Here is a 13,869-nt window from a genome sequence, read left to right as displayed (position 1 = left end):
TTCTGGGGACACTCAAGTCACTGGGGGGCAGCCCTCTCCCGCACTGTGAGGTCAACGCTCAGGCGGCAAGTAGGAAGGAAAATCTTAGCCACTCCGAGCAGTCACTTCGCCACCAGAAGTGGCCACTTCAACTAGGACACTGTAATGGCGAGCCCCCTCTGGCCACCGCTCGGAGTGACCCTCAAGGGCCACCAGGGAACCGGGCGCCTTCCACACGGAGAAGCAAAAGGCAGGCACTCACTTCTGTCGGCCGTCCTTGGGATGTACAGGCTGGTGTCCCGGCCGCGGTACACGCGCTCGCCTCCATCGCTCAGCGTAAACTCCCTCAGCGGGCCGTTCAGGAGGAAAGAGTCACTCCAGTTGACACACACCACGGTCAAGTTGCTGGTCACCGAGAACGGGGCTCGGTACTGAGGTCCTGCGGGAAGGAGCTGCATGTTACGGACACGGGCACCTCTGAGTGCGTGCGCGTGTGCGTGTGTGTGTACCTTTTAAAAATATATATGACCAACAACATCTTGTTTTGGTATTGCCGGAATCCTTTATATTGTCCTCAGCGTTTTCAAAAAACGGGCCCCGGAGGAGAAAAGAACACCAGTGGGAACTGTGGGTGATGTTTTCTCAGCAATATTGCACCTGCTCTTCCCCCAAAATCAATGGAGAGTGGTGTTTTATGAAACAAAACTACTCACATACAATGGTTCGGCTCCCCGACATAACCCTGGAGCTCATATTTTGTTGCTTTTCCCCTCTTTTAACAGGTAAAGTATCCTTAACACTATTAACTACACGAGATAGCTATTTTTCATATCAAATCAATATTTATTGCTCTAAAGCCCCAAGGACTAGATGAAGTTAATATATATATATTTTTTTCTCCAAACCCAGCTGCAGAGATGGTGAATTATGTCTGCATGGCACCCATTTATTTTTAAAGCTTTTTCTTGAACCATTAGTTTGTTTTCCAAGAATGTTAAAGAGCCTTCGAATAGTGATGCGAGGATAATAACTCATTGCCCTCGCTAATCAATCAGGGGCGCAGTCCATCAGTACACAATCAGGCTCGGGTCTCCTAAGTGTTCTCCCTGATACAGAAGCGACATTGGGAGCATTTCGCAGGCACGATTCTCCTTTTGCATTTTAGCTCCTTGCTTTAAACAAAGGAGAAAGAATCTTTAACGGAGGCTCATCTTTTATTTATTATTTTTTAAGTTTTTTTTTCCCTTTATTGGTTTTAGAGAGAGAGGATGTGAGAGGGAGAGAGAGATACAAACATCGATGAGCGAGAACATCGATTGGCTGCCTCCTGCATGCCCCCCACTGGGGATGGGGCCCACAACCTGGGCATGTGTCCTGACCGGGATTTGAACGGACGACCTCTTGGTGCAGGGTCGACGCTCAACCCCTGAGCCACACTGGCGGGACGAGGCTCATCTTTTCAACGAATAATTTTTTGGAGAAACACATGAAGGAATCCCATATCACCGTATCAAGGCAGGAGAGATTTATTTCATGAGATCGTCTTTTCTCCAAAATAATCAATACATTTGCAACAGCGCTAAGGTCCACCTATACACTAAATCGGCTTTTAAGAAAAGAGAGAAGCGAGCATTGGAGATACACTGGCTATCCTCTTCCAAAATGACATCCGTCCGGCACTCCCCGCTCTTCAGGGCTAGCCTCACCCACCCCCCTCTTAAGGTCTCTGGCTTATGGTGGCGGCCGCACCTGCTCACCTTCTCTCTGGGTGGTGAAGGTGGTCCATTCAGAGGCCGCAGTGCCCGCCTCGTTGTGGGCCAAGACTCTCAGCCTGTAGGTCGTATAAGGCTGGAGATCCCCCAGGCTGGCGTTCAGCCCTGGCCCCCTGTACCTCGTCTCGGGCTGGCTGGGGGTGCAGGGCGCGTCTGCACGGGGAGGGCATGTCCTGTGCAGCCGGAGCTCGTAGCTGGAAGAATACACACACATCCAGAGAAAACGGGCTGCGGAATCCGTTTAACTCTCTTGGAAAACTAGCTCTATTTCGCAGGAAGAGCTTTTGTTTTCACTGAACTACAAGCTCTTCGAAATTCCCGTTCGCGGGCTACTGCTCCCAGACACAGTTTATTTGATGCCGTTAGAAACGAGCGGCAGGAATGGTAAGAGAAGCCACATAAATACCGGTGTTGCTGTCCACCCCCCGACTAGCCATCCCTGTTGGTAGAGATGAGCTATTTCTCTGTTTTTAGAGGAGACGGATCCAATGGTTCTCCTCTGCTGAAAACAGAAAATCTTTTTCCTCCCGATTATTTCGAGTGAAAGAACTTCTTTGTTCTTTCAAACAGTGGTTCATTTTAACCTTTTAAATTAGATCAAGGAAATTCTGATTGAACCCCAGAATGTCCCTTCCCAGCGGAGGCTGCAGAATGGATCATCCAAGAGCCACGAGGAGGAGCAAATTCCTTCAGTGGGTGCAAACACGTGGCATCGTCTTTCTTATACAGTGATACCTCGGTTCTCGAACATAATTCGTTCCAGGAGGACGGTCGAGAACCGAATTGTTTGAGAACCGAAGCAATGAAACCCAATAGGAAATAATGGAAACTGGATTAATTCGTTCCAAGCCCCAGAAAATGCCTATTTACTGGCCTAATTTGTATATAATATGTAGAAAAACATAAGTCTCAACAAGAAATAAAAGTGTACAGTATGTCTAAGGGTTAAATTCAGTGTAAAGCGTGACTCTCTCCACACAGCGTGACTCTCTCTCTGCACTCACACTGATGACGCGAGCAAGGCGCGCTGGGCCGAATGAACGCCATTCGGCTCAACTCGGCTCATCTCGGAAGTTCGAGTTCCAAATATTTGTTCGGATTCCGAGACAAAAGTTTCTCGAATCTCCTGGTCGAATACCGATTTGGTCGAAATCCGAGGCGTTCGAGAACCGAGGTATCACTGTATTTAAAGCCGATTTTGTGGTCCTCCTTTCTAGCCTTAGCTGATACTGTGATTTAAACACTTTGTTGGGGATATTGCCACTGAACTGCACAGACCTGGTCAGTTTGCTCTGGGTACTTGTTCAACCAGCAAGTCCTTCTAGAGGGGAGCTGGCTATGTCTGGACACCTGCCGTGTTCTGGGTTATTTGTCCTTCTGGCTGGCCAATTACCTTTGGATGACACCGTTGGGGAAGAGGGGGGGACGCCACTGGATGGAGGCTGTCCTTGAGGCCAGCGTCTGGATTTGGGGGGAGGACAGGCCCCGGGGTGGCGCGGGGTGTGTCCTCAGCTCGGCCACCGGCCCTCGGCTGCAGCAATGGGAACAGGTACAGGCCTCCACCCCGATGACGTAGGAGGTGAAGGGCTGCAGGCCGTGGAGGGTCTGCTGGGGGGCTGTGCCTTCCGACAGCTGCAGGACAGAGAAGACCCGATGAGGCCAGGTCCCAGACCTCGGGCCAGTGACACATCTGCATCAGCTACCCCACCTGCGGCGACTCGGGCACCACCAGGTGGTCTGGGAGATGCACGGTGGACGCAGCCCGTATTTACCCTGCAGGAAGGAACCGACCCAGGACGGGCATGACGGAGACAGGCACAAGCGTACAGATTCCTCGGACGGAAGTCGAGGTGACAGGACGGATAGCGCCAGGCCGTCACTGTCCATTACCTTCGAAGGAAATGAGAAAACGGCACCAAAGCACAAAATACTGGCCAAACTCTGTGACCCTCAGAGAAACTGCCTTTGATACAGGTAGTTCAGTGGATTATAGTGATAGTGGAAGGCTGAAATGCAGAATTTTTTAAACGCGGACCATTCTGTAAAGAAAACCATAATGTCTTCAAATCACTCTTCTGTAAATAGATGGTCGTTTTGCAGAGTTTCCCCTTAAATAAAATAGAAAACGATGATGCCTTTTTAAAAAAGAAAATCTTATTTGAATTATATTCCTTGTCAACATGCAGTGAAATCCATATTCTGCCATTGTTATATGCATATCATTTTGAGGTCAAAAAGCCCTTCAAATCCATGTTAGAGTTGGGTATTTAAGATCTTAAAATCAAAATTTCATATATTTGTATATTGTATATAGTTTAGGTATATTTAAGAGATTGGTAGTCCACCTTTTTCTTGGAGGGTGTCAAGTATGTGAAATATCACATTCCTTTTCTCAGTTTATCCTTGTTACATTATAAAGTTTCTGGTTTCTTTGGAGCCAAAAAAAATATGTATTTTTTTTTTACCTCGTTGTGGTTTGATTAACTCCTCTTTGGAACAGAAGCCTTCAGAAACTGGAAACTAATTTTCACATTGACATACACAACATATAATTAAGAAGAACTACCCGTTATTGAAAAAAAAATTGCATACAATGCACTACAAATATAAATTATCTTACTTTATTAATATTATCATTGTATAAGCATGGATAATCAAGGGCTGATTGTATTTACATCATCTATATTTATTGACTACGAAGCCCTGTAGGAAATATGCTAATGTCCCTTTAACATTCAGCGGGAGACCTCCCTTGCATCTGAGAGTTGTCCTGCGAACTGGGTGCTCCGGCCTCCACATGTGTCCAAACTGTTCCCTAAATTGGTCTAAATCACTTATAATGTAATCCGGGGATCTGTATTTTCTCCAAGTCACCCAAAGAAAGACTGAAATTCCAGGGTGTTACCAGAGATTTTTCAAATGTCAAATCGAGGATTCCAAGGATATTCTTTGCTCTATTTTTTCTTTTTCAGAGTAACATTTACTCCATCAACAATGGCCTGTCTGCCCCTTACTATCGGCCGCTACTGCATCAAGCCTTGGACCGGCCTTTGATGACTGAATCCATTTGATTTTATTATCCCTGAAGTCTTCGGTTTCTTACGACATTTGTGGAGTCTTTAATACGACCTCTAGCAATTCTACCCATGAGCATTTCCATATTTTCTGTATCTGTCTTAACGCTCATCACTATGTCTTCACATAGAGTCCATTGTGCCACTAAGTTCACCACACGGCCACTGAGAACAGGTGGATGAGAAACAAGGAGCAAGGAGAAACAACAGCAAGGGTATCCCAGTTTATTTGAAAAGAAAAGCAAAGCAACCAGTCCAGGACTGTCAGTTCAGGGCAGTCTGCTACTCACCACCACCGCCACCCCGCCGGGGTCGCCGGAGAACACTCTGTAGAGACTGACGACGCCATTGGGCTGCCTGGGGACACTGATGTTGACCACGGCTTGGGTGGAAGACACCGCATGGAACCGGGGGGCCTTGAGGCCTTCTGGGGGGGCAGGTCCAGTTCTACACCATGTCCAGTTACTGGAAGCTTTTCCGGCAGAATTCACTGCCCAGACCTTCCAAGAGAAATCAGTAAGACTAGTCAACAGCAAGACCATCTCAGGCTGAAAAGCCGTTGGCAACCCACTGCGACCGGACACAACAGAACGAGACACACTTTGGTTCTGCAACTATGTCATCACCAAGGAAATTGGCTCTTCCTCTTTTTTTTTTTTTTGCCTTTGCCGGCATGAACACAGAGGGGCCGCTGGGGAACCCTAGTTTCGGAAGGCAGCAGCTGATTTAAGCCTGATGAAAACTACCCATCTCTGGGCCGGAGGTGGGGTGATTTTTGTCGGCTTCTGCAAACCAGTGACTCTACAGACTGCTTGACGCTCAGCAATTCTTAAACACCGTCCACGCAAATCTGCATAAAAATTAGATTTTCCTTTCATCAAGGAGGCAATAAACATATGGAAGAAAGTATAATCTTATTTATCAAGAACTATTTGTATAATTAAACACGAATATCCTAAAAGGTTGCCTGAGGTCATCATTTGCATGAGTAAGTAATTTGTAGAATGTCAGGTACAATAGACAGAGGAGATGGATGTGTGAGTGTATAGGGTTAAATTAGGCCCAATAACAGCCAACCACACCGTGATCAATCAGAATGATAGATCTAAATGACAATACAAGAAGACTGTCTGCGTGTCTAGGAGTACCAGTATTCCTTAGTAAGCTTTGATCTTGTGTAGTCTAACTCCAGAAATTATTTTTTTCTCAACTGGTGTCTTCTGTCTGTCTATCTATCTATCTATCTATCTATCTATCTATCTATCTATCTATCTATCAATCTATCTATGCACCTATCTATGTGTCTATGTATCCATCCATCCATTCATCCATCCATCCATCCATCCAGTTATCCAAACTTGACCAGAGCTTTTGAAGACACAGCTGGAGAACTTGTTTGATCCTACAGTCCATACTTTCTAAAAAACCATGCAGAACTTTCAAAATCTGAGACATTTAGGAAAAAATGTAGGAGAATACTCTGCAGTGAGAGTTTTGTTTCATTTTTGTTTGCTTTGGCATCAATAATATCTTTGAAACTTTTAGGCCAACTCCTCTGAGTGTTTCCACACTTTGGGGGTGGAGGGATCCCTTTGGGGAGTAAAACGTCAGGTGCTGAATTGCTCCCGGGTTGCTGTCTGGTGCGAGTCCCCAAGCCCTTGCTGACAGCATCACCAGAAGCCCCAAACTTCTAAGAGAGGACTAACCCACTTACAGGCTGGACCTGCTCGTTTTAGAGTTCTGCTGCAGCCTCTCATCATTCGCATAGAGATGACTTGCATGTGTACACGCTGCACACTTTACAAAGCACATTAGCTGGCTGATTTAGTCCTCCCAACACCACCGTGCAGGGTGGCTGGAGAAAGCATCAGTAGCCCACTTTCACAGGCGAGGAAACCGAGGATCCAAAAATGTCCCTCTCTCTCATTCAAGGTGACGGAAGTTACAGGACCTGCACGGAATTCTCTCTGATAAACACTTAAAAAAAAAAAAAAAATATATATATATATATATATGTATGTGTGTATATATATATATACACACACACATATATATATGTTTTTATTGATTTCTCACAGAGAGAGGAAGGGAGAGAGAGACAAAAACATTGATGTGAGAGAGATACATGGATCAGCCGCCTCCTGCACGCCCCCCACTGGGGATCGGGCCCACAACCTGGGCATGTGCCCTGACCAGGAATCGAACCGATGACCTCTTGGTGCATAGGTCGATGCTCAACCACTGAGCCACACCAGCCGGACTCACCGTATTTCTTTAGAAATCCTCTCTTCTAAAAATGGGCCAATAGGAAACTCCACACCCTAGCTGGCAATATGTGGAGGAGCTAGTATCTTTGTCTTTGACAGGAGACCTTCAGAATCTGGTGCTCAATTTCCCCTAGTCTTTCTTTTCAGTATTCAATCAATTTGAGATCAAAATAGCATTCATATAAATCAACATGCTTATGCAAAGCAGGATCAGCCTATTTACATGCACCGCTCTGAAAATGAAAGCAGTTACAACCAAGACAAAGCCGACTGAGATCATGAGCATGATGGACTCCACACAACTGGAACCATGAGGCAGTGTTTCTGTTTCACCAAACCACCGAAAGAACAGGGGGACAGACAGTGACATTGTCCCCGCCTCTCCCTGCGGAGGTGCACACTGCTGTGGACTTTTGTCTTCGCCCAGCTAAACAAGAGAGAAAGGAACTGAGTGTAGTTCATTGTTCAGAATAAAAATGCAAAGAGGTTATGCTTATGATTTCCACTGAGAGACAATGGCCTCAAGTTTGGGGTCCATCTTTATGGAATGGGGCAAGAAGCAGCAGAGATCTTACATGGGAAATTTGGGGCAATGTGCCCTGATCTTTTCATTTGAATGAATCAGTACAGAAATCATGAAACAAATATCTTATTAACAGACATAGATTTGCCTACTTCATCTAGCTTCTATTTTATTCATCTATTCTATTCATTCTATCCTATCCTATCCAATTCATTCTATTCTATCCATTCTATTCTACTAGGTCTATTCAATCCATTCTGTTCTACTTATTCTATTCTATTCTATCCTATCCTATTCATTCTATTTATTCTATTCTATCCATTCTATTCTATTCATTCTGTTCTATCCATTCTGTTCTACCTATTCTATCCTATCCTATCCATTCTATTCTATTCTATCCATTCTATTCTACTCGTTTTATTCAATCCATTCTGTTCTACCTATTCTATTCTATTCTGTTCTGTTCTATTCTATTCTATTCTATCCTATCCTATCCATTCTATTCTATTCTATCTATTCTATTCTACTTGTTCTATTCAATCCATTCTGTTCTACCTATTCTATCCTATCCTATCCTATCCATTCTATTCTACTCATTCTATTCTATTCTATTCTATTCTATTCTATTCTATTCTATTCTATTCTATTCTATTCTATAAACCTACCTACCTTTTACCTAACTGATCAGCCTGTTCTTTGATTTGTATCCCAAGATTCCCTCCCATGACCAGTGGGAACATAGAATGGTTGCAGACTGCTCATAGGATAAATGGAACATTACAGGGGAGGAGGGTGAAATAGGTTTATGAAGTCCATGGCCAAGAGAAAAAAAAAGTCAGGATACCTCACCTTTGATTTATTCAGAGTATCCCTATACCTGTAGTATCTTGTTGAACATATTCACTCTTTCATAGTGGAAAAAAAATGATTAAAGTTTCCACTAAAACAACTTATTATTTCGGTTCAGCAAACACTGTATATATGAATGTGTATACACCCCCCACACACACACATACACAAGCACACAATCATCACTGTAGAGGATGGAACTTCCCAATGAAGTGTCCTTAACAATGACAGCAAGTCTAGGGCTGGGTGAGTTGGGGTCCTTTCTTTTCGGTTGTGACATGAAGAGAGTTACAATGTCAGAAGATGTCCCCAAAAACATAGCTAACCATTTGATTACATACAAAATAACTGAAATCATTGAACCGCAGATCCTACAGCTGACTAGTGAGGTAGAAGATTCATTTTTGTTTTCAATCTAAATTAAGAAAAAAATCCAACTAGTGACCATTACCATCTTCATGCTATTGTCCATTAAAATATAAATTCTTTTTTATTGACTCTCTCCTCCCCCAAGGACTAATTAACTCCATTTTGCCTTAAAAATGTTTAATTACATAAAGTGCTAGCATCTGTCAGCAAACTGCCGTAATCCACTGCCGTGGACACAATGGGTGTTGTTTGTCCTCTGTCCTAATCGGCCTCTTAGAAATCTTCCTTCAGAGAGGTCGGTCAACGCGTTCCCTGCCTACAGTCAAAAAAAATCATTTTGGGCCCTGGCCAGTGTTGTTCAGTGGTTAGAGCATCAAGGGCATGTGCCTGGGTTGCAGGTTTGATTCCCTGCCCCAGTTGGGGTCCTGCTGGAGGTAGTCAATCAATGTTTCTGTCTCTCTCTCTCTCCCTCTCTCTCCCTTCCTCCCTCCCTTCCACTCTCTTTAAAAAATCAATGAAAATATATCCTTGGGTAAGGATTAACAGCAACAAAAAATCATTTTCGGTGCCTATATCATACTTTCTGGTGAAAACACCTCGGGACCTGCCTTTTCAACAGTCCCATGGGCTTCCTGGGCCCCATCCTGGTCGAGAAACACAGAGGACTTTTGCTACAGAGCCAAGCACAGAAGTCTAGGCACTATCTACATCCTTCCGTTTCTATTCCTCTGGTCCCTGTTTAGAGTTGTGCTTCGCATTCCCTTCGACACGCCCTTCTGTCACTCAACTAAGCCCGGAGCGGCATCCGTTTGAACACGTTACGGTGGCAATAATCCTCCCAGAGTTGATCACAGAGGCCCCCGTCCCCAAGGCAGACAGAGGTCATCCGCTCAGCCCAGCAACCATGCCCCCACCCAGCTTTCCCTCTAGGTGCAAATGCCTTGAAACACTGATCTTTCTGGGACATGTTCAGTCTCTTTACCCCTGTAGCCCAGACGAACATTACTCTAAAATCCCCTCAGTGTCTCTCAACCCAACCCTTCTACTTTTATTCCAGAAAGAAAGCAAGTGTTTGTGAACCGAACCATTAGTAAGAAGTTGATAAAAGAGAAAGAGAAGAAACCACACCTCGGCAGCGGGTGGGAGAAGGGGAGCCCTATGGGAAACCCTTCCAGAATGGAGGCCCGTTGGGGACTTCGGTGACCGGACATGATTCTCCCACAATTCCCACCCGTCACGGATAGTTTCCACTGGGATGCTCTGTCTCACTCCAGGGTTCGTAGCTTCCCGAAGTAACATTCTCTAGGACTGATACTTCAAGTGTGGCCTTAGGACAAGGAGAAACTCTTAATGTAAACTCCCAAGGGAGTCCTCGTGTGTTTTTCTTTATCATACTCTAGAAAAAAAAAAAAAAAAAGATCTCCTTTAATTGTAAAAATATTGTTCGGTTCCTTTGGCGGAAGCCATGCTACAAGTCTTGGTAAAGACAAGGGAGCACACCGAGCGATGCTTTCTACTCCAGCAGAATCCAGCCGGCGGATCTTCGATACCCCCATTCCCCTTACAGAGATGGAACCCAGAAATACCAAATTCAACCAGCGGGCTTGCACGAAAAACCCTCTGACCGCTGACTCCCGATGTCAGTGACAGCGAGGGACTGTCCTCGCGCCTGGAGCAATTTGAGATTCAGCTCTTTGCCCAGGCTGCCTATTATGCCTTGGATTATAACAGCTACTCTCAGAGGGTTAGATATAGAGGAAGTTTTGAGGTCTTTGCAACTTCTGGGATAGTCGGATATTCGTTCCCATGCCTCCTCACGGAGCATGAAGACTTCCGACAACATAAAAAGCATTCAGACAACACAGGGGATGTAGAAACATCAAGCGCACAAGGTGACAACATTATAGTTTATAAAAACCAGACCCTGGGAATCTATTTTCCTGACAATCCACATCCAAAATACATAAAAACCCAACACGAACCGCCATGCCCGTAATTAATAACAACAGTAAAGAGGTTGCATGTTAACAGGCAAACAATTAAATTATTTGTTTCCTAGGGGCATGTAATGAGATTGTTGTCACAGTCCCTGGAGGGAGACAAATAGATATTAAAAAGGTCTTTCCAATACCTGTATTGGCGAAGGCCAACAGCTAATTCAATAGATTCGATCAAAATCACCATTTTCTCTCACTGCTCCTGATTTATGACTTTGGCTGCGGCGAGTCATCACTCAGTGCAGTTTGCTCTCCGGCGCTCATAAATTATGCCTCATAAATAAAAAGATACAATCAACGAAATCATATCAATTCATCTACAACCTTGGAGTCTATTTTCCCAGGGCGTCCGCGCAAAAGCTCGTTTAAAGGGGAGCCCGTCTCGGCTTCTGAATCCATTTGAAGAGCGATGCAGCGACCCTGGCGCTGCCGGATTTGCGGGTGGGGAGACTCACAGCTGAAGAGAACGCAGTAGGTCGGGCATGACCCCATTTCAAGATTGTTTTATTCCCTTCCAGACGCCGGTCCTAAAGGGATAACTTGCTGAAAAGCCCTACGAAGCTCCCTATTTGCCTAGCTACCTCCCCGACTTTCAACATCAAGTGGGTACTTGCTGCATCTCTGTTCGCATGGCTGTTCGCTGGGTGCCTTCTAGCAGACCCTGCCCCTCGGTTCCAGGTTCCTTTCGTCCTCCACACTCTGACTCGGGCAAAATGGAGCATGATGTTCGTTGAATTCTGGGGCCCAGAGGGAGAAGGGGAGGAGCAGAGACGCGCAGCTATGGGAGATCACAGCACGGTTTCCTTGGGGACATGGCGTCTTTGGTCCCCACCTCTTAGCCCCCTGCCTTGCTCCATAACTATGAATGTGGCTCTTCAGAAATCCGAGGGGCGGGGCTTCACTCTTAGTGGGAAACACTGACACGAGCCTCAGCTGGATTTTAGTGATAATCACCCACCTTCGGGATTTATCACATACTACTTTTTATCGTGCATCTCGGTTCCCCTGAGGGACAGCAGGGATCCCAGCCAGGGTGCAGAGAAGCAGTTAATGGGCTCACTGAGCACTTACACTCCAGCGAGGGTCTTGTAGGCACTAGTTTGTGTCATTCTCCCGACAACCCTACGAGACGGGTGTGATTACCGTCCGTTTGTCCATGAGGACACGGAGGCACACACAAGTTGATGTCACCTGGCACGTGGTAGGGCCGCCTTTCTTGTACAGGTACGTGATGGAAAAGTGCCAAACGCTTGACCTTTTCCTACATGAGGCCACTGAAGGAAGACCCGGACACACCTTCCACGGGTTTGAGGTCCCGCCCGGGGGCAGCCGCAGAGCCTGCGTGGACTGGTAGTCTCTGCAGAAACAGCCTCCACGCGAAATGCTGGGAACATCCGCACACATCCCCGGGGCCACGGATGCTTTCCACAACATGCCGTGTGGCACGGAGCCTGGCAGTACTGCTGCGCTTTGCACACTGCCCCAGCACGTGGCGTGTACTGAAATTCCACACGTGACCCACCCAGCAGCTCCCCCTTCACCGGCCTGACGCTGGACACAGACTTTCTCTACCATTCGCTGCTGGAGCCAGCGCGGGTCACAAGCACCCACTCCGATGCACGTCTCTAGGAATGGCAGGACGGCGCACTGGGCGTGATTCTTCATCACCCGTTAATTCAACAGCTACCGGCGGAGCCATTTCTATGGGCCAGACGCTGTTCCGTGAGCTGAGAATACGACCGTGAACGAGGCGGGCGCTGACATCCGGTGGGGAGAGGCAGGCAACGAACACACACGGAGCAAACAGGTGATGATCTGCGCTGGAAAGGAAAACCGTCTAGGATATAACCTACACGGGATGGAGCGGGGTAGCGGAGGCTGGGTGAGCGGTCCAGGAGATGCTCTCTGGCCGTGATAATCAAACTGAGATGCTAATGGCAAGAAGGAAGCCACCGCTCGAAGATCTCAGGGGAGGAGATTCTGGGCAAAGTGAGAGCAAGTGCAAAGGCCCTGGGGCTGAAATCTCAAGAAGGCTGGTGCAGCTGGGCTGAGAGATGAAGACAGAGGTGAAGAGAAGTCGGACCACGAATGGCCTCGCTGAACCAGAGGGCAGACTGCCATTCGTGGGAGGCCCAGGGAAGGTTCCCAATAGGGGAGGGACTATCTGATTCACATTTTACAGAGAAGAACGGAGATTAAATATTTTGTGTGTTTCTATACTGAAATTTAATTGTACACGTGAGTGATAACATCCTACTCTTGAACTCATTTAAACTCTGCAGCCACCCAGCTAAGGTAGGTGTGCTCACCCCAGCTTTACAGGTAAGGATGCTGAGGCTGAGGATGGAAATTACTGGTTGGGGGTGCAATCCCAATCCGTTGATCGCTGCAGGGTCACGATTTCCTGTTCTTGAGAGGCGGGGTGAGTGGAAGAAGCTGGGGTTCAGCAGAATGGTTACTGAACTTGGGGCCAGAAAGTCTAGACCTGAGTTCTGACTCTGCGATTTGTTTGGGTAACTTTCCCCCGCAGTCAGATCCCTGGTTACAGGGAAGGAGTATCGCTACCTGCCTCACACGACTATGGGAGATTCGCCTGCAATACATTTTCTATACATTTACGGAGAACTGGGTGGTAAATAAATACACTTACACATATTGTATCAGGATGTTTGAAAGCCCGAGAGCTGTATGCAAATGCAATCTGGAGCAGCTGTGGAGTGAATTTAAGAAAATCGTCTTTGAAACCTGGTTCTCAAGGTTCAAACACGAGCTCACCAACTGCCTCGTCGGGCACGTCAACACATCTCTCAACTCCTCAGCATGCTAAGCAGTACTGTAAGCAATAACCCTTATCTCAAAGAGTCCTTACGAGTTCGCACACGCAAAACCCCAACATAGTCCTTAGCACGGAACAAGCACTAGACAAGTAAACAGGGTTATGATATATTATTTGTGTAAAAAGTCGGGAGTGTGGGACTAACTAGCAATTCTATCGCTCACGGCAGCTGTGAGGCAGAACGGAAAACCCTTCAGAGCATC

The 13,869-nt window shown here is 46.4% G+C and overlaps 1 protein-coding gene across 1 annotated transcript in view; it reads right to left on the bottom strand.

Annotated features, from left to right (window-relative positions):
• USH2A (usherin) overlaps window positions 1–13,869 on the bottom strand; it is a 534,168-nt gene that overhangs the window by 36,276 nt on the left and 484,023 nt on the right. Inside the window, exons 64-67 of the mRNA XM_036277426.1 lie at window positions 5,116–5,325; window positions 3,145–3,383; window positions 1,737–1,945; window positions 242–418 (exon numbers count right to left, since the gene is read on the bottom strand). Of these exons, the coding sequence (XP_036133319.1) occupies window positions 242–418; window positions 1,737–1,945; window positions 3,145–3,383; window positions 5,116–5,325 (835 nt within the window). The remainder of the gene's footprint in view (window positions 1–241; window positions 419–1,736; window positions 1,946–3,144; window positions 3,384–5,115; window positions 5,326–13,869) is intronic.

This window comes from Molossus molossus, unplaced genomic scaffold (assembly GCF_014108415.1).
Source record: "Molossus molossus isolate mMolMol1 unplaced genomic scaffold, mMolMol1.p scaffold_m16_p_23, whole genome shotgun sequence".
NCBI lineage: Eukaryota > Metazoa > Chordata > Mammalia > Chiroptera > Molossidae > Molossus > Molossus molossus.
The sequence above is the reverse complement of the archived record's forward strand: the minus strand, read 5'-3'. Positions and strand labels throughout refer to the sequence as shown.